This window comes from Salvia splendens, chromosome 12 (genome assembly GCF_004379255.2).
Source record: "Salvia splendens isolate huo1 chromosome 12, SspV2, whole genome shotgun sequence".
Taxonomy (NCBI): Eukaryota; Viridiplantae; Streptophyta; class Magnoliopsida; order Lamiales; family Lamiaceae; genus Salvia; species Salvia splendens.
Window position 1 is genome coordinate 32,437,282 of NC_056043.1, and position 20,568 is coordinate 32,457,849.

The 20,568-nt window shown below is 37.3% G+C and overlaps 4 protein-coding genes across 4 annotated transcripts; 2 read left to right on the top strand and 2 right to left on the bottom strand.

The window, feature by feature from the left end:
* The first annotated feature begins 4,430 nt into the window (after positions 1–4,430).
* Positions 4,431–5,045, top strand: LOC121757912 (vacuolar iron transporter homolog 4-like). The gene has a single exon (XM_042153367.1). The coding sequence runs from the start codon at positions 4,506–4,508 to the stop codon at positions 5,043–5,045; it is 540 nt and encodes a 179-aa protein (XP_042009301.1). The 5' UTR covers positions 4,431–4,505.
* A 2,351-nt stretch (positions 5,046–7,396) lies between these two features.
* LOC121758088 (vacuolar iron transporter homolog 2-like) lies at positions 7,397–8,276 on the bottom strand. Its single transcript, XM_042153527.1, has one exon. The coding sequence runs from the start codon at positions 8,198–8,200 to the stop codon at positions 7,568–7,570; it is 633 nt and encodes a 210-aa protein (XP_042009461.1). The 5' UTR covers positions 8,201–8,276; the 3' UTR covers positions 7,397–7,567.
* A 2,278-nt stretch (positions 8,277–10,554) lies between these two features.
* Positions 10,555–13,823, bottom strand: LOC121758398 (cytochrome b-c1 complex subunit 6). Its single transcript, XM_042153803.1, has 6 exons — positions 13,699–13,823; positions 13,570–13,603; positions 12,331–12,439; positions 12,077–12,161; positions 10,936–11,025; positions 10,555–10,854 (listed from the first exon to the last, which is right to left on the bottom strand). The coding sequence occupies exons 3-6, from the start codon at positions 12,357–12,359 to the stop codon at positions 10,822–10,824; spliced, it is 237 nt and encodes a 78-aa protein (XP_042009737.1). The 5' UTR covers positions 12,360–12,439; positions 13,570–13,603; positions 13,699–13,823; the 3' UTR covers positions 10,555–10,821.
* Positions 13,824–16,350: 2,527 nt separating this feature from the next.
* Positions 16,351–20,372, top strand: LOC121757914 (WAT1-related protein At1g68170-like). Its single transcript, XM_042153368.1, has 7 exons — positions 16,351–16,544; positions 17,417–17,479; positions 17,598–17,714; positions 18,381–18,648; positions 19,159–19,317; positions 19,394–19,545; positions 19,787–20,372. The coding sequence occupies exons 1-7, from the start codon at positions 16,351–16,353 to the stop codon at positions 20,370–20,372; spliced, it is 1,539 nt and encodes a 512-aa protein (XP_042009302.1).
* The last annotated feature ends 196 nt before the right edge of the window (positions 20,373–20,568 follow it).

The following is a 20,568-nucleotide window of genomic DNA, read 5'->3' on the forward strand; positions in this document are numbered from 1 at the left end:
TTGTAATAGCGTAACGCCATCTTGTAGGGTAGCGGAGTTGTGTGCCGAACAAGATTTGAAAATGAAATTTTGTTTTTGTTTTCGCTTCTAACACTGTGTATTTACAGCTTAGCGAAAAAATTTCATCGTACTTGTCCTCGGTCTTATGAAGTAAACTTCTTTGACCGGACTTGTCTTTGGTCTGATGAAATAAACATCTTTGACCGGACTCGTCTTTGGTCTGATGAAATAAACATCTTTGACCGGACTCGTCTTTGGTCTGATGAAATAAACATCTTTGACCGGACTCGTCTTTGGTCTGATGAAATAAACATCTTTGACCGGACTCGTCTTTGGTCTGATGAAATAAACATCTTTGACCGGACTCGTCTTTGGTCTGATGAAATAAACATCTTTGACCGGACTCGTCTTTGGTCTGATGAAATAAACATCTTTGACCGGACTCGTCTTTGGTCTGATGAAATAAACATCTTTGACCGGACTCGTCTTTGGTCTGATGAAATAAACATCTTTGACCGGACTCGTCTTTGGTCTGATGAAATAAACATCTTTGACCGGACTCGTCTTTGGTCTGATGAAATAAACATCTTTGACCGGACTCGTCTTTGGTCTGATGAAATAAACATCTTTGACCGGACTCGTCTTTGTGTTCTAATTTGGCGATTTTCGTCGCCGGGATCGAACTTTCCCTTGTCCTAATTCGGCGAGTTTTATCGCGTGGATCGGACTTTCCCAGTTAACCGAAGTGGTCTTATGCAGTAAACCTCTTTGACTAGACATGGTCGTCCTCGGTCTTATGAGGTAAACTGCTTTGACCGAACTTGGTCGTCCTAATTCGGCGAGTTTTATCGCGTGGATTGGACTTTCCCTTGTCCTAATTCAGGCAAGTTTTATCGCGAGAATCGGACTTTTGTTGCAGTTCGTTTCAGACGAAGTGCTTGATTCTTAAGCAGAATTGTGGTCTTGTATCCTCTTTAGAAGCTTTGACACACAATCGTGGGCTTGTTGCAGCTCGTTTCAGACGAACTGCTTGTTTAAGCTGAATTGTGGTCTTGTATCCTCTTTAGAAGCTTTGACGCACAATCGTTGGCTTGTATGTTCTAAAAAGGGGATCAGCCTTTGAAGAACGAGATACCTCAGTTTTATTTGTAAGAGACGACACTCACATAGACAGACACAACGCACGTAGAGACAAGAACAAGTAAAAAACAAAGAAAACACATAAGACTGACTGACCGGACTGTCTCTTACAAATGGAACTTCTTGAGGTTGGAAACGTACCATGTTCGGGGTACTTGTGCTCCTGACGCGTGAGTCAATTTTTAAGACCCTTTGCCGAGGACTTCTGACACCCGATATGGACCTTCCTATGTGGGCTCGAGTTCGCCCAGCTTTTCTGCTCGGCTTACTTCGTTGTTTCTCAAGACGAGATCTCCCACTTGAAATTGCAGCTTCTTCACCCTTTGGTTGTAATACCGGGCTACTTGCTCCTTGTACTTGGCTGCTTTTAGGCAGGCCAATTCTCTTCTTTCTTCGGCAAGATCTAGTTCGGCTCTCAGTCCATCACCATTCATTTCTGAGGAGAAATTGAGTTCGGGGACTGGATATGCCGATCTCAACCGAATCACGGCTTCAGTGCCGTACACCATCGAGTTCGGCTCCGGTGTGACTTCGGCCATTTCGCCGGCCTCTGATTCCGGCTGCTGTGATTGCTATGCTTGATGGTGCCGAACTGATTGCTCGGCACTTTTAAGCGCAATCTGCGAACACACTTGCTCTTTTTCGATCACCTCGGATGACCGCTATCTCTCCTTTAGTGGAGAAGGTGTTCGGCGAGGATGCCTCTGATCGCTATGACCGGGCTTCTTTTTGTCTTCTCTGGATGAGCTGTCTAAAGACCGTTTTCGACGGTCTGCCTCATCGGCACGAGAAAACTTGTCCGCAATGTCCCACATCTCTTGAGCTGTTTGCGGACCGCACTCCACGAGCTTTCTGTAGAGAGCTCCGGGCAGGATTCCATTTTGGAATGCCGAAAAGACAAGTAGATCATTGAGATTATCTACTTGTAGGCATTCCTTGTGGAATCTCGTCATAAAATCGCTGATCTTTTCGTCGCGACCTTGACGTATAGAAAGCAGCTGAGCCGAAGTGATCCGGGCTTCCGCTTTCTGAAAGAACCTCCTGTGGAAAGCATCCATTAGATCTCGGTAGGATCTAATGCTGCCTTGGGGGAGGCTATCGAACCACCTTCTTGCGTTCCCGATAAGCAGCTCGGGAAACAGCTTGCACATGTGGACCTCGTTGAGACCCTGGTTCGCCATGTTATATTGATAGCGTCCCAAGAAATCATGAGGATCCACGAGTCCGTCATAGGTCATCGACGGAGTTCGGTAGTTCTGTGGTAGGGAAGTTCGGGTAATATCGTCCGAGAACGGAGTCCTCAATGCTCCGTACATGGCGAACCCGACATTTCTTCGGTATGGAGGAGATGGAGTTCTCCTGTGATTCCGGTACCGAGGATTCTTTCTTCTGGAAGACATGATACTACTGCGGTAGTGACTGTCTCGTATGGAGGGAGAGAGAGAATCCGCCGTTTTCGCCTCCGGCTGCTTTTGGCTTCTCTGCAGGAAGGTTAAGAATTCCTCCTGCTTTTCAGCCAAAAACAGCTTGACAGCCCCGTTCAAATCGGGCTGCTGGGAAGACTCGGTGTGACGGCTTTTGGAGCGGCTTGTTCCTCCGCCATGAGAACTGGTGGTGGATTTATCCCTAGGCTGTTTTCCAGACCTATGGGATGGATTGGCTTCCTCCTGGTTCTCACGGGCAGGAATACGGGTACTCTGCGATCTGGTATGCATTTTTTGGGTTGAAAAAATGGTCAAAAATTCGCTTTATCACAAATTTGGTTCTCTGTTTCCCACAGACGGCGCCAGTGATGAATCCGCGAATTTTCGATGATGATAAATGCTCGTAAAAATAAATTACGACACAGAGAATTTTACGTGGTTCGATTTACTGAGGTAAATCTACGTCCACGGGGAGAAATGGGGGCAGGTTTGTATTGCTTGATCTGCCAATTACAGCTTACAACACAGACTTGCTATATGATTATTTCTCTAGAGAGATTCTAACCACTTTCTACCAGGTCTAAGTTCTATTTATACATTGAACTAAGATCGTGGCTTACATCATCACTCTAGGTCGTGGAGGTCGTGTAGGTCATGGCCTAAGATCGTGGCCTGAGTTGACGCCACGTGGTAGTGGGTGTGTTGGAAGTTGTGGAAATCCTGCATGGGTCCACTAACTCCTTGTTCGGTCGAAAACTGAGACCGAACTGCTTTGGTTGCCGATCTGAGAGTAGAGCTTGATGCCGACCTAAGAGCAGAGCTTGATTGGTTGGCTTTTGCCGAGCTGTAGGCTGAGGGCGAACTCTTACTGAGACCGAACTGCTTTGGTTGCCGATCTGAGAGCTTGGTGCCGACTTGAGAGCAGAGCTTGATTGGTTGGCTTTTACCGAGCTGTAGGCTGAGGCCGAACTCTTTGGTAATGCCGGACTCATACTCTTCCTTGGGCTTTGGGCTGATGGGCCGTCACTGCTGTTGGGCTTGTTTAGTCCGTACCCCATCAGTCATTGAGAAAGAGATGGCTTAACAAAGTAAATTTGAGTTCGTCTTATTGATATATTATAGAACGAGAAAATATGAATGTCTTGATTATATAGGTAATCGGGTAATAAGTAAATTAACCAATCCACATAAATTTCTTTATTACTTTGTCCCATAATTATGACATCATGATTAGAGTTCAAGTTATAACTCGTCATGTTTTGTGTAGTCGATCCATATACGAAGAGATATGAATCAATTAAAGTTACATGCTGCTTAATTACTTAAATAACAAACCTTTATGGCTTTTATCAAAGTGGAAAAAAGGAATTTAAGTAAGTATATGCGCTTTGTGTGTGGAAGGCACACTTCCATAAATAATCTAATTAATATGTATAGTTTAATCTGATATTGTGTGGAGAGCACACTCCCATCTTGATATGGACAAATACTCCCTCCGTCCTAGGCTACTCGCTCATTTTCTTTTCGGCTCGGATATTAAGGAATGAGTGTATAGGAAAGTAAAAAATGACGGCTGTAGGTGAAATTTTTTACTAAAAATGGAAAGAGTGCAAGTAACGTGGGACGCCAAAAAAGGAAATAAGTGCGAGTAGTGCGGGACGGAGGGAGTATAAAGTTACTCAAGGTGTTACATACTATATACAACCACTATATATCTTGGATTTCTCCCATGCATGTTTGTTTACTATACCACTTAACCTTGCATCATTTGTTAGTACAATTAATCTCTATTTCAATTAAAGTGTTCTACTCTACCTTTATATATATTATATTCCAATCATGTTTTCCAACTATGCATCCCACAAACTACCAAACTTAGCCTCATCAATCAATGTCTATCCCAAACCACCTCCAAATCCTATACACCTAAGACAAAAATCCATGACCAATCTCCCTCAATTCAAACAAGAAACCGACTACACCGCTCGGTCACATTGGCTCCGAGCCTCCACGCTCGGAGCCAACGACGGCCTGGTCTCCATCTCATCCCTCATGATGGGAATCGGAGCCACCAGAGCCGGCTCCAAAGCCACGATCCTCACCGGCTTCTCAGCCCTTTTCGCGGGCGCGTGCAGCATGGCCGTGGCCAAGTTCGTCTCCGTCCACCCCATAGAGACGGCTCGGATGAAGAGAGAGGGAAGAAGATCAATTCCTAACCCTTTGCTTGCAGCCATGGTGTCGGCTCTTGCCTTCTTGTTGGGAGGGATTGTGCCGTTGCTCGCGGCTGCGTTTGTGGATGACTCTAGGGTTGGGACAGGGGTGGCGGCGGCCGCGGGGACGCTGGGGATGGCGGCGTTTGGCGGGGCCGGGGCGGCGCTTGGCGGGACGGGGTGGGGGGGTGGTTGTGGGTGGGGGGAGGGTGGGTGGCCATGGGCATCACTTTTGGTCTCACTAAGTTGGGGAAAGTGGTTTTGGTGGTGAGGTTAATAGTGTAGAATAGTTCGTCATGATGTTCGGTTTGATTGATTAGATAAGATTTATTCTTGTACATTATGTTAGTTCGAGTAGGTACTAGAATTTATTGTGATTAGTCTTGATGGATTTTGACAAAATAAATCTCGAATAATTTCAGACCAATTCAACTACGGATAATTTCAGGACAAATTAATCTTAAACTCGAATGTGTGTGTATTTGCACATTTTTCTAGTATTATTTTATTGGGTGACTATTACTCTCTATATAAGAGGATAGTTTGAAATTAGTCGATTTTTGCTCATGTTGAAAACGTATGGTAGGTCTTGGCTACATCAAGATTTTGGATTTAGACATAGTTTGCACTTTGCACAAAGTAAGTAGTTTTATGAATATGGATATTTATGTGTGGATTTGAAGTTAATTTGCAAATCAATATATCAATACCCGGTTATTAATTGTAACAATTGGATTAAATTGATCAAGAGTGGGAATGTCTTTAACCATAGTTCATGGGTTACCCCGAATAGTAACAAAAATAGCCAAAGCCCGATAGGACTACCCTGAAAATGAGTGAGTTGGCCCGATTACTTTTCTCATTATTTAGTTTCTACTTCATTTACGATACTTTTAAAAGTTATAATAAATCCTTTATTCAATATTCAAAAGTTATACTCGTCATTTTATTTCTTTATTCCTTACTTTATAATTTGTTGATAGTTTTTGGCCCGTGAACTTTGTCAATATATCAATTTTGTATGTAACATTTGAAAAAATATTTATAGATGTGTATAAACTTCGATTAAGTATTAGCTATTTTTTCACTGTTTCAAACTTTTTCGGGCGAAAATACCCTCGAGTACATAAAAGGCAATTCTATCTATTTATTCTCTTCTTCATTAAGATATTGAGAGAACATCTTTATTAGTCCATAAACTTTATCAAAATATCATATTGTTCTGAACTTTGTTAAAATATCATTTTAACGCACTCATTTGCTATAAATATAGAATTACCAAGAATTTAAGTTGGCTAGCCTGGTTGACATTTTTATTCAATAGACTGGTTTTTAGTTCTCATTAAAAATAAAATTCTGATCATTTATTTCTACACATACAAACAAAATTATAAAATAATTATATCGATTAGGATGGATACATCATACATTCAAATATATTCACGGCTTTCCTTTTCTAGGAGAAAAACAAAATATAAATAAATTAAGCAAAAAAAAAAGAAGCATGGGATTATCTGGCTCAAGCATCTGTGTTATCTTTGCCACGAAACATTTCCCTGGATTAATAAAGAGCCATAAGTGTGTTTGGCTCAATTCATTAGGGTACTTGTGCTGCCGATGACAGTTCCGAAAATTGAATTTAATGTAGTTTTTCCGGCCCTCATCGGTCTACATTGGGGCCACTCGTCACATGACCCTACCTGGATCCGCCATTATTATGTCCAAATAGCTCTAAAGTTCTGATTTTTCGTCCACACCAAATACATGTGTTTGCGAAACTAGAAAATAACTACCTTACTAAATAGCATGAAAATAATCACCTTACTAACTAGCATGAGGCTTGTTTTAGAAGCGAAATCAAGTTAATTAACATGCCAAAAAAACGTGAACGAGTGATATAATGTGTGACCAAGTATAGCGTCTTGAAATTAAAATACAATGATTATATACGATATAATTACGTATCAATTAAATCATGATGAAACAATTATCTAATAAGAAATAGGGAAATTGGTTGTTTATCACCAACTTTGGCCAAATTCAGAATTTTTCTAAAAACTTAAAACTTTGTAGTAAAATATCATGAACTTTGATATTGTCGGTTTCCCTGGCCACAGGGCCTGAAAATCGAACTGGTGTGGCTAAATTAATCGGCAACAATGGCAAAGTTCAAATTCTCTTCCATCCTAAAACGTGATTCTCACTTTTATATACTATCTTCGCCCATAAAAATTAGTCACGTTTTCCGATTTTTGGTCGTCGAAAACTAGTCTCTATCCATCTATAATAAATATTCTCCAAACGATGTGAGAATCTCATGTTACACTAACAACATTCCAACAACCTTTTTTGTTCTGTCTTTGTCTTATTTTACCAATTTTGCATTAAAACATGTGTCGTCCTTTATTAAAACTATTTTTATGGACGGGGTAGTATTAGTTTTATAATTAAATTTGAGTGAAAATACTTAAATAAGTTAATGAACCATGAAACATACTTAACATTTCTACTAAATTAAGAAGTTATCTAACATAAAATATGTGTTCTTATCATATTTGTTTTACTTTATCTTCCCTACTAAATTAACCCTAAAAATGAAATGAGATTCTATCATCAAAGAAATTAAAATGACAAAATGAAACTTCTATTATCGAACAACAAAAGAGGGAGTATTACATTATAGCAATGTCTAAACTTGCAAAACTTATATCATTATATTAACTCAAAAAAACACCAATAAATCACGAGTTCAAATCATCACATAACTAACAACATAAACTTCAGTTAACTTAATCAAACGCCACTATAACCAATCAACTTGGTAAGACCAAAAGTGATCCCCATCGCCACCCACCCCCCAAACAGCACCCTCATCGCCGCCCTCACCGGCGGCGCCCTCCCGATCGCCGCCCCGGCCCACCCAAACCCTAATAGCGCCACGCTCACGGCCGCCACCACCGCCCCGAGCCTCACACGGTAGTCCCGCGCAAACGCGGCCGCGAGCAGAGGAACCCCCGCCCCCACCGTGAAGGCCGCCGCCGACGCCCCGGCCGCCTGCACCGGGCTCGGGAGGTTCCTCTCCTCGCGGCCCCTTTGCTCTCTCTTGATCTGAGCCACCTCGATGTCGAGCTGCGAGTAGACGGAGACGAACTCTCCGATGGCCATGCTGCAGGCTCCGGCCACCATGCCGGCGGCGCCGGTGAGGAGCATCGTCTTGGCGTCGCGCCGGACCGCGCCGATGCCCATCATCAGCGAGGACGTGGAGAGGAGGCCGTCGTTGGCGCCCAAGACAGCCGCGCGGAGCCATTGTGCTCTCTTTGAGTAGTCTTCGGCCTCAGCTAGTGCTTCTTCATTTCGCCCTAATTCGATTTCGATGATTTTGTTGGACATGCTTTTTTTGTTGTTGTCAATTTGTGGTTTCTCCATTGGGAATAATTTGAATTGAAGAGTGGAAATGTGTGTATGTGTGTGTATATATAGAGTTGTTTTTTATGTGGAAATGATTTTTGTAAGGTAGAAGTGTGGAGGGCACACGCTATTGAGAGGCTTTTTATAAGCTTTATGAGATTGTGGGAATGGTACATATTCGACAATGGTGTGAACACAAATTAAATTGGAACTTGTGAAAGTTGGATGCAGTGAAGAAGGTCGTTGTTGGCGTTGGCAGGCAAAGGTGGTGCGTTGGCCATCTCTGGTAATTAATGGATGGTGAAGTAAGATTGTGGGGTCGACGAAAACTCCAAATGGAAAATTGATAAGGGTTGGCTAGTCGACCTCGACCCCATCTGAATCCGCTATTGATACTATGGTGTTTAATTTCACTTATGTATCATAAGTAAAACCTTAATTCAATTAAATGTAATGTGAGATGTAAATGACAAGGATTGATTATCGTAAAAGCTTACTACGTTTTGTGTGAGGACATTGCACTAAACGTGTAAGTCACGGTAATATTCACTATGAACTATTGTTCAAATTAAATCATTCTGAGATTCAAATTCAATTATTGCATTGATCTACCAAGGAGATGCATTTACTATAAATCTTTGCGATCGAGTAACTGAAGATGATGATATTACTTTTCGTAACAATTAATTGTCCATTTTTTATTTGAATTATCTTCCTAAATGATATATTGGTGAAAGTGAAGAAAATATATGGAATAAGACAATAAATTATCTCATAGATGCTTTTGGGCATCGTCGAGGAATCGATTCTTTCACACTATAAGTCGATATGTTTACTTCATTAATAATCTTTTTTCATATGTTAAATACACCAAGAAAAGAATAAAAGTGGAATATTGTTGTTCACATATAGGCCATCCACCACTTTAACCCGAACACTTTACACTTGACACTAACCAACTTTGTATTTGTAGTTTTTGACTTTATATAATAAATACACTGACGGTTCTCAAATAAACTAGTGTTGACAATCGCACAATGAACTTTTTTTTTAATATATTTTCACATGTTAATTTTTCACAAAAAGTGTGGATCTTGAGCATATATTTAAAGCACAAATGTGTTTGATATATGTGGTTATTCTAATGTTCAAGTTGATGTTTAACCATGAGTTTAAATTCAATACGGGTCCATTTTTGTGTCGCGCTTCATGTATATATCACTTTCATTTTTTTTTCTTTAATTACTATAATTGTATGTGTGTTAGTTGAATTTTGCATTTAATACGGTAGCTTTCCTTTAGATGGAAATGTTAGTGAGGTTTTTCCCTTAGACAACATCTAAATTAAAAAAAAAAAACTATGATAGGATTAGCGACGGATTAGCGACGGACTTCGGTTGATCGATATCCTTTAAATTATGATTCTATTTGAAACTCAGAAATAGATTTAAATTCATATAAAAAGTTACCAACGACACAAGTTTGTCGGTATTGTGTGAATGATAATTAAATTTGAAACTTAGATATACAATATGAGGGGTGTTATATTGCTAACTCTTCTTTAAATTGCTAACTACAACTAAATGATATGCATTAGATTAGACCTTCACTGGTCAAAGGCTAAGATCATTCAACTCTGAATATCAATATAGTGTAAAAAAATGTCAATAAGGGTATTAAGATCAATTAACAATAAATTAGTTATAATTAACTTTTGCAAAATATCACAAAACTTTAAATGCATATAACTATCACAATTGAAATTATTTTTGGACACAACATATATCAAATTAAAGATAATTTTATAAGAATTCTAACAAAATCTCACTTGCATATGTTCAGATGTTTAATTTTTGAAAAAAAATTCTTCAATTTTCGAATTTTTATGAAGCAGTTTAATGTCAATGTAGTTATCAAAATATGTCAACATAATATGTATAAAATGTCAATTCGAAATTATATTTACATATTCATGACATTGTACTGATATGTTTAATACACTACACTGACATTTTTATCCAAAACTCTAATTGTGGAAGTTTCAATTATCCTTTTATATTTAATAATAAAAAAAACAAATTTACACATGACAAATTGTAGACCACTAGATCTCTAAAATCATATGATCTCTAGATCTCTAATTAGTTATAGTTAGCAATTAGAAGTTGAGTTAGCAATTGATCACTCCCCTCCAATATGAATACTTAAAAATATAAAAAGAAATATTATCGACAACGCCAGTGTTGGTAAATCTGCCGTTGAGTAGTTTTCAATCAATGAACTCAGCTTTTTTTTAGCATCAATGTCACCCTTGGTGTAGATTAAACTATATATGAATGTACCACCACAGAAAATGAAAGCAAAAATGTTGGTAACAAGGAACACAAAATACCGATTATTAACTTGGCAACAGAAGTGATAAAAAAAAATTCATGCTGAATCATATAAAATTCTATTCCAGTTCATTTTTATTCGAAAGAGAAACCATATCTCACTATCTCAGGTAAGTAACACCAAAAGCATAGCAAAAAAGGGAACATCCTGCTCTTGGAAAGAATCGGGCGTCCAGAGCGCAACAAAAGGGGTACAATAGAAACGAGCGTAAGTTGGTAAAGTGCACCGATGAGGTCTTGTAACAGTTATTTCAGATGCATAAATAACTTGGTAGCAACCTGTCCAAGGAAATCAGCATTTAGTGAGGAGCTCTTATACACTGGAAAAAGAATAATGGATAACAGAAAATGTGCCCTTACACAATTGTCAACGCAGCGCCAGTAGTCAAAGTACTGTCCCGTACAGTGTTTGTGTCCGGATTCATCACCTTGAATTCTCTTAGAACAAGCCTATCACCCAAAAAGCCAAGGGCGAATGAAAAGATCAGCAGTTTCTCAAAAGATATTGTAATGATCGGCAAGCCAAACCAGGCTACCATATGACAAAGCAAAACTGTTTCTACTTTCTACAAAAGCTCACTTTGTAGCATACCCACAAAAGAGAATAAGGAGAGTTGGTCGGTGCGGTATATAGTTAGATGCCTCAAGACTTTCGCCAAAAAAGGAAGTTATAAGAGTTAACTATCAAGTTTTCCTCAGGAACAAATACAAATGGAAAAGCAATGGAGGATTATTCTCAGAATACACATAGAACAACGGGGAGAAACCTTCTGTCAGGTATAAAATCCTGTCGATGAATAAAATAAAGGTGCCACGAAAAAACATGAAGTTTAGTCAAATTCTGGTATGTCCCGCAACTTTGAAATTAGCAAGAAAACACATGAAGGTTGGATTTTTTCAATTACTCACGGTGAAAAAAACTGGCCGCCTACGTGTATTATACTGTTCATGTTTTTCAACCAAATGGTGTTGTTTTTCGGCTGCCATATCGTATACAAGTTCACCAAAATATCTCACCATGGAATTAACTGAGGAGAAATCCAAAATTCATGAGTTTTCAGGCTGATATTTGAAGTTGCGGGACAGAATTAGGCCAACATTCATGTTCTTTCTGTAAATTTTCCCTAAAATAATTAACTTCTGCCTAATCCACTGGCGGGTTTTACCATATTTATAAGTAAATAGAAGTCTTGATACTAAAGACTAACGAGTCCTACAAAAAATTATAAATACAATGGTTTCAGCTAATCCTCATACCAAAGAAAATGGCATTATAAGCACATACCAACAAGCTCATCTAATTAATATTTACCCATCATGCATAGACCCATAATGCAGGTCATAATCAGGAAGGTCTAGATACGAAAAGGATAGCAAACTGTTAAGTAGTTTGTTATCTCTCAAGTATTTATGAGGCAGAACTACACTACTATGAATGGCGTGCAAATCTTATAGTAAAGGAGACCAAAATATTGTGTGTAAGTTATTTAGGAGAAATAACCTGATATTCTTTAAGTGGCCTTGTGCATGGTGCCTTGCAACGGTCTTCAAGTTCCCTCTTGGGATCCATAGGCTCCTCGTCGGCCCTAGCATGCATTATTAAGTGACGATTGTTAAATCATCAAAGATGCTTCTTCAGATCAGCAAGACGTGCAAGTATAATGATATCCTACTACAACCTATGAACAAGACCATCAAAAGAGTTCCCTACTGAGTACTACCTTAAATAAGCAAAAGGCTTTGATACAGTTATACCTTTGGATAGACCCACTCGGCCACTCCATGTGTCCATCAATTACCAATCTCGAGCCCAACCCAATTACTACAGTCGAAGCCCAGCCATCTGACACACCTCAACGCAGCACTAAAAGGCCCAGATATCTTAATGATTTTGTTTAATGATTGTTGCAAGTTAGTTTAGGATTACCTTATCTATTTTAGTAGTGCAGGTTAGTTTCTTAGTTTGTTGGACATGATGCAACATGTTCCATTTCTTAAGTAGTGCAGGCAGTGGCGGATCCAGAACCTGAATATGGAGGGGGCGAAATTAAATATTAAAAAATAATATAATTTTTAAGAATAAAATTAAATAATATATTAATTAAAAATAAAAAAATAAAAAGAAATACTACTACATTAAATAGCAAATATTTAAACTCCATAAATATTTTAAATACTTATTTTGATATAAAAGTAATAAGAAGCAATAAAAATTACATAAAATAAGTATTTTTTAACTAAAAAATTAATAGTATAACAAAATAATATGTGTAAACTAATAAGACTATAGATTCATAAAGTAATTAAATGGTTTAATTTGGTAATGAAATGAATTGATAAAATAAAGAGAGGTTAAAAGAATAAAAAAATGGTCTTATTAAGGTTTGATCCATGGACCTCTTGGTTAAAAGTCCAACAATATAACCATTAGGCTACAAACTATAATTCAACATTCATTGAAAACTCATATTTTTGTATGCACGGAGGGGGCGATTTTTGCTATTTCCGGCTCGATTATAAGGGATATTTAGGCTCTCCGGACGGCCGGGAAGGGGCGGTCGCCCCCTCCTGCCCCCCCCTGGATCCGCCGGTGAGTGCAGGAGTAGCTTGTCAGTCAGTATCTTATAAATTCTGTAAGCTTCTTTGAAGCATTTTTCTCATGGAGAGCAAACCTCTTCACTTCAAACTTCACATGCAAACATTGATAAATTGAACTAGTAAACCATACAAACATGAAATCATTGGTTCAAAATTAGATCTTAAATTGATTGAAAATCCAAATTTCCCAACACCTTCACCAAAGTGTAACACGACTTTCAATTGATTTGAAAAACTTTTAGAACAAGCTTAGTAATGCAATAAAGATGCCATTTTTACATACGGATTGCTAAATAACATAAATTATAAAAACCAGCGCATCTGTAAATCATATACACCAATCAGATTTTCTGAAAATAAATCAACCAAAGATAAACGAGTGCAGATAATACTCACATAATTTAGAATTCCAACAATCAGCAGAAACAATCTGCAAAAGAAATCCGTCAAAATTGATTACGGATTACAGCGAAAATAAAAGGCATAAAAAGAAAATCCAGAGATTTAACAATCAAAGAGAATTACAGATCTGAAAGCGCGGTGGCCGGAAATGGTGAGAGTGGGAAGGGGAGGAAGCTCGATTTGTAAAATTTGACTATAAAAGAGGGGATTTGGTTTGGAAATAAATAGAAATTGAGGAATTGGAAACTCGTGTAAATATGAATCTCGAAAATTTTACTATAAATTAATATTATTGTAAAATAGTAGTACAAAAATTATAATGATTTTTTAGAATATGAATTGTGTTAAATGAACTCATTGTAAATATTGGAATTACGTGTGGCCTGATGCATTTTTTTTATAGATAAATAAATATAAATTTAAAGATCGCGCTACGGATATCTTAATTTCATATTACGAGAAGCACTTAATAGTACTAAAATGACAAAGTAGTCAATATTGTTTCATATTAGGAGGAGTACTTAATAGTACTAAAATGACAAAGTAGTCAATATTTAAGAAATGGAGTAAATATTTCTTATAATTCAAGTCATTATAATAAAGGGGATATACTCGAGAATTTAAAGGTATATACGAGAGAAATATTCATATTTATAAAAAGAAATGTAAAAAGCATGTTATGGAAATGCAATTTAGAATTTAAGTATTTATTAATATAAATTGTTCCTCTTAATATGTTTTGGTCCCCCTAGTATTTATATCACATCACACCCCTATATATCTTGCTTAATATCTTTCTCTATTAAATTACTTTGGTGAGAGAAGAAATAATGGGTGCCTGCGCTAGCGTGCAAAAGGCCATGAGAGGTGAAACCACCACCGTCCCACCGCCGGAGCCGCCGCGTCAGGAGGAAACCTCCGCTCCCACCGCCGTGGAGAAGGCGGAAAGCGGTGATATCGATCAAAACTACGCCGCAAAGGTTTCTTTATATTGATATCTATAGTTTTCTTACTTGTGTTTTTTATTATGAATATGTGTGTGTATATTTATATAGAAAACAAATTAGTTTCGAAACCAATTTTCTTTTATCAACATAGCAGCCCATTTTGTGTGTATTCGGTTTGCTAGATTAGACAAAAATTTATTTTATGATAGACGTTCAGTTAAATTGATTCGTCCCAATACATTTAAAACTATAACAGTGATAAGTAGAGTTCGTCGTATATTATGAATCTTTGTCTTATTCTCGTGTTAATTTAATTTCAAGTAGTGATAGAAAGCATAGAATAATTGTTCGATCTTATACAAAACAATAGCATTTCTTGTAATCCAAATTTTTATGTTTTATTTGAAAACCAATTACCCAACCTATATATGTTATTCATGAACAAGATACATAAGATTTCTTGGTTTATCTATTTTTGGCTGTTTTAAATTTCTTCAAAAATATATGTAATTCTATGTCAAAGACCTATATCATGTAAATAATCTCCCGTTATAGAAATTATATAACTCAATAATATGAAAATCACGATTGTAATTAATTACAATTATTTTCCTTATATCATTACAACTTTCTCTTGCATCGCGTAAATATTGATTAGCTTTCCATGATTGAGAGTATCAATCTTTTGAGAAATCTTTATAATCTTGGTAAAAATAAAAATTCAAAACCGGATCAATTCATAGAAGAATTTCAAAAATATTATGCAAGTTAATTAATATCTTCTTCCATATATTATGCTAATCAGGTTGAGGCGCCAAAAGAGCCAGCAGAAGTAGTGACCCATAAATCGAACACGGAAGCTGATCCGGCGCCTCTGGTGGCGGCGGCGGCAGCTGCGATTGAGGAGGAGAAGGGAACACCGGCGGCGGAGCAGAAAGAGTGATCGGAATTATTTTATTAATTTTATTATGGTTTACTTGATTATTTTAGTAATTGTATTGGACTTCATCCCTTTAATTGCAATTAACAAGATAATTTGATTAATGTTAAATTTTTCGTATCATTCATGAGTTTCGTGTCATTCTATTTCGGAGCGCGACACATGTACATATGAATATAGGAAGAGTACTATTTAAAATTTACATTTCTAAATCATGGTAATAAATATGATACATAACACTTTCTTCTCTTAATTATAATAGTATATATAGTCCTAAATTCATTACTAAATGCTGTCTTATAAAAAATTAATAAACTATACAATCACAATATAGCTTGCCACACAAGATGCTGTCTAAATAAATTATTTGTCTAAATTGCTGTCTTATAAATAAATTATTAAACTATATTTATAAAATAATTATAATAAATTAATAATTCCAATAAACATTCATATATTTCAAATCTGTTTTTTTATCTTATAAATATGAAATCCGAAAAATGATCAAAATTTTCATTTTTTTTATATATTTTCCTTTTAGCATCACTAGCTCCAAATAATAAAAATAATTCAAAATAAAAAACAGAACTAGCATTACACCGTGTTGATTTACTTGTGATTCAATCTACACATAACAACGTACATTCATGATTCATCCAAATATTTTTAGATTATAACTAATCTTCAAATATTAGATTGTAAATATTTACATCCGAATAAAAAAACAAGATACATAAATCACGCACACGTGCATGTTCACAATAAAATTTAAAAAAAAAACACATTGAAAATTTCTTGCTGTGGTTAAAAACCCTGCAATAAAATCGGAATTCATAATTCTCTCTCTCTCTATAATGAGATTTGAGAAGTGAGAATTGAAGAAAATAGATGGGGAAATGCAGTTGTAATTTGCAGGAGTTGAAGCCAGCTTTGGTAATGGTGTTGGTGGAAACTGTGTATAGCGCTGTGAATGTTTGCTACAAATTGGCTGCAAATGATGGCATGAATCTCTCGGTTTTGGTGGGCTACAGATTTCTCTTTGGTGCTGCTGTTATCCTTCCTATTGCTTTTTTTGCCGAAAGGTTATATTTTCACTACTTCTCACTCACACGGAAATTCGTGGGATCGTCCACATTAAATAAAGTCATTTTTGTGTTAAAAACAAAAAGCGGTGCACTGGCACAATAGGTCGAATTTCATGAATTTATCGGAGTCCATCTCAATTCGCCACTGTATATATCATTCAATCTCTAATAATTTCGCATAGCATCAAATTGCTACCTATATATTATGGGATTGTTCGGTTGTTATGTCTACTTGCAACTAAATGTTATGTCCATTATTATTTTCGGTTTAGTTGTCTTTTTCTCAAAAGCTTAACCTGACAAATTATAATTATTTTAGCTTGTCTCTATGTTGTATCTCACTGTTATATTATCTAAATTCGCATTTTCACCATATGTTTTTGCTTTTCTTCATACTCTTCTATGAATTATTTTTTGCAAAGACCCCTTCCTCTTAAACTTAATCTCATATTCTTCATACTCTTCTATGAATTATTTTTTGCAAAGACCCCTTCCTCTTAAACTTAATCTTTTCTAGTGCATTTAGTATTTTGAATTTTATTTAGTTAATCTAAACTGGCTAGGGATGTTATTGTTATGATAGCAAGATATATGTAGTTTTCTTTACAGTTTTTCCACCCCAATCCTCAATCTTCTGAGGTTAGGGTTTACTTCCATCTTCGTCCGATATCTATTGCCAGTGACATTTGTTGCACCGCCTCTATCTTCTAATGCTGGTGACAACTTTTTTCATATGTCCGACCCAAGAGTTTCGTTTTTTAGATAGGTTATTGCAAAAATAACAAACATGCAAACAAATAAAAGTAAGAGAAATAGTGGCTTACTTAACAATTGTGATCTTATGTATCTTTGATATGATATTATTTCAGGAAAAAAAGACCAAAATTAACCAAGAAGATTGCCTTATACGGATTTCTTTGTGGTTTGTTCGGGTCTCTCTCTCCCTCTTTCATCACTTTAGAATAGAAAATGTAAATGTTTGGGGGAGAAAAAAACAAGTCAAATTTACACAGTTGCTTAAAATTTTAAATTTTGTGAATTATATTGCAGGGGAGCTTTGGGGCAAAACCTCTACCTACAAGGCCTAGTTCTCACTTCTGCTACATTTGCGTCTGCCATGACCAATCTTATTCCCGCCATTACGTTCGTCATCGCCATCAGTCTCAGGTAATTAATACTCCTTCCGTCCCGCACTACTCGCACTTATTTCCTTTTTGGGCGTCCCAAGTTACTTGCACTCTTTCCATTTTTAGTAAAAAATTTCACCTACAGCCGTCATTTTTTTACTTTCCTATACACTCATTCCTTAATCTCCGTGCCGAAAAGGAAAAGGGCGAGTAGCCCGGGACGGAGGGAGTACTATAACCAAATCAATCATGTACACTCGTCCATAGTCAATAGTTAAAATTTTCTACTTTGGATCGTCCATAAAATATTTTCTATTTTACCAAATTTTGCATTAAAACTCGTGATATGCACGGCCAAAATGAATAAAAAAATCTTGTTCAATTTATCCTTGAGGGCCTGGCTCCGCCACTGTTTATACGATCTTATAAGCTTTCGAGAAGTGATTTAGAAAATAAAAATCCTAAATAATGTAAAAAAAAACTTTGATACAACCTATAAATTGATTTTTCTAACCCAAACTTATTTCCAATATGTAAATTTTCAAAGCCATCTCTAATCAATTCTGACTCACAATTCTTTTTCTAGGTTATAAACTATACTTCAAACACTAGAGCAACTTATAACCTATAATATTTAGGGTTATTCTTAAATTTTGATGAGCGATTAGTTTTATATGATGGATGTAACATATACATATATTTGAAGATTAGAAAGCCTTGCATGGAACACTGCAGCTGGAAAAGCCAAAGTTTGGGGAACCATTATAGGAATAGGTGGAGCAATGGTCATAACATTCTACAAAGGGCTTGAGCTTCAACCATGGGACACTGGTATAAACCTTCTCGAAACAACGACATCTCATCATGGTGGCTCTGGCTTGCCTCATAGTGAACACGGCGGCCATAAATATGTTCTTGGTGCCGCTCTTTCTCTCTCTAGTTGTCTCTGTTATTCGCTCTGGCTCATTATTCAGGTATAACTTGTCTAATAGTGACATCAAAATATCAATGTTCTAAATTTTCTTTTTTGTATGAGAGACTAGTCTTTTGTTTAGGTTTTGTCCTATTTTGCTTGTCATTATTTGTTTTAGTGGTCCGGACATGTTGTCATGTAGAGTCACCACAATTGCATAAGGAGAGGAAAAAAATATTTCTGCAACTGTGATTTGTTGGACATATCACGTGGCTATAAGTCTGAACCATTACATTGTTCTGTAACTAAATTTTGTTACTTAAAAAACCAATACATTTTCAAAAATAAAGAACTATGTTCTTATGGTGATTTTTTAGTAAAAATATTACGTATATAACATGTCGTTATCTTCGTTGTTCACTTAATAGTCCGAGTCACATTTGTAGGGTTTAGATTGTTGTATGCATAATAGTTACCTATCACAAGATGTCCTTATTAGTGTCACAACTCATCAAGAAATATGCCACTAGTGATGTTTGGTTCCATTGCTTTAAGAGATGTAACTTTGTAGGCTAAGGCAGTTGAAGGCTATCCTTGCCCTTACTCCATCACCGCGATGATGGCTGTGGCGGCCTCAGTTCAAGGCGTGGCGTTCGCGCTATGCGTGGAGAGGGACTGGAGCCAGTGGAATTTGGGATTGGATGTCAGGCTCTTTACAGTAGCCTTCTCTGTGAGTTTTACTTTTTATTTGTTTTTGAAAGTATGCTGTGTTGAAATGGCGATGAATCGAAAAAATGATATGATAGGGAATTATGGGTTCGGCCTTGATGTATTCGATGGTGGCGTGGTGCGTGGAGAGAAGAGGGCCGTTGTTTGTGTCGATTTTTCAACCTTTAATGCTTATGATAGTCGCTTTGGGGGGATCTTTGTTCTTGGAGGAGAAACTGCATCTTGGAATGTATGTCTTTTCTTTTACTTATCGCACGAAAAAAATGTTCTTTACCGAGCATCAAAGTAGTCGGTATTTAATTCATAGTATTTTTTTAAATAAATAATTCCGGTGCACTTTTGAAATGTAATGTAAATGTGTATTTTGATTTTAAAAAAGTTATAGTAGTATAAAATTTATGTGACGGTCCAAAAAGAAATAAACGGATCCTAAACTGAAAATCACCAGACTTGTATATTTGGTGTGACAGGGTGATTGGAGCCATTTTCATCGTGGCGGGACTGTACATTGTGTTGTGGGGAAAAGGCGAGGAAACGAAAACAGTGGCGTTACCGGAAAATACTGAGAATGAAGCGCGGATAGACATTCTACCGCTGCCAGAGCAGAGTGACACCATTAACAGGGCAGAGGCAGAGGCGGAGGCAGGGGAGCGAACAGAGTCGGTGTTGCCCCAAAACAACAACATCGACAATGGAAGTTGCATTGAAGAAATGGATGTGGAGTCGCAAAATAAAAGTAGTAGCAGTAGGGATGAGGAGACGCGGCTGGAGATGGAGTTGTCGCTGCCATCGGAAGAGCAAAACGAGTGTATACATAGTGGCGGAAACAATGAAACGATGGTGGTGGAGGATATGGCGAAGCATTTGCATATGCAAAAGGATAGTAGGAATAGTACTAGTAGTAGTAGTAGAAATGAGAGAGTGGTGGAGGAGCAAATGAAGGAAGTGTTGAAAGAGATGGAGGCACGGATAGCCGGAAAGTTGGAGGCCCAACTAGCTGCAGAGAAGGCTAAGATGCCACCGCCACCACCTCCTCCTCCACCACCGCCATCTTGATCAATATGCATGTTGTTATTGAGCATTTTTTTGGGTGTGGTAGAGTTTCTGACGGAGGACCAAGTGACTAATCATCTAGTTGATTTGTAAGCACCTCGAAGGGAGGTGATACAGTTTGGCGAAGAGTTAAGGATGGCTCAACCACACCTAGGTTTTTGATTGAACATTTAATTGTGTGACTTTAGATATGAGAAAG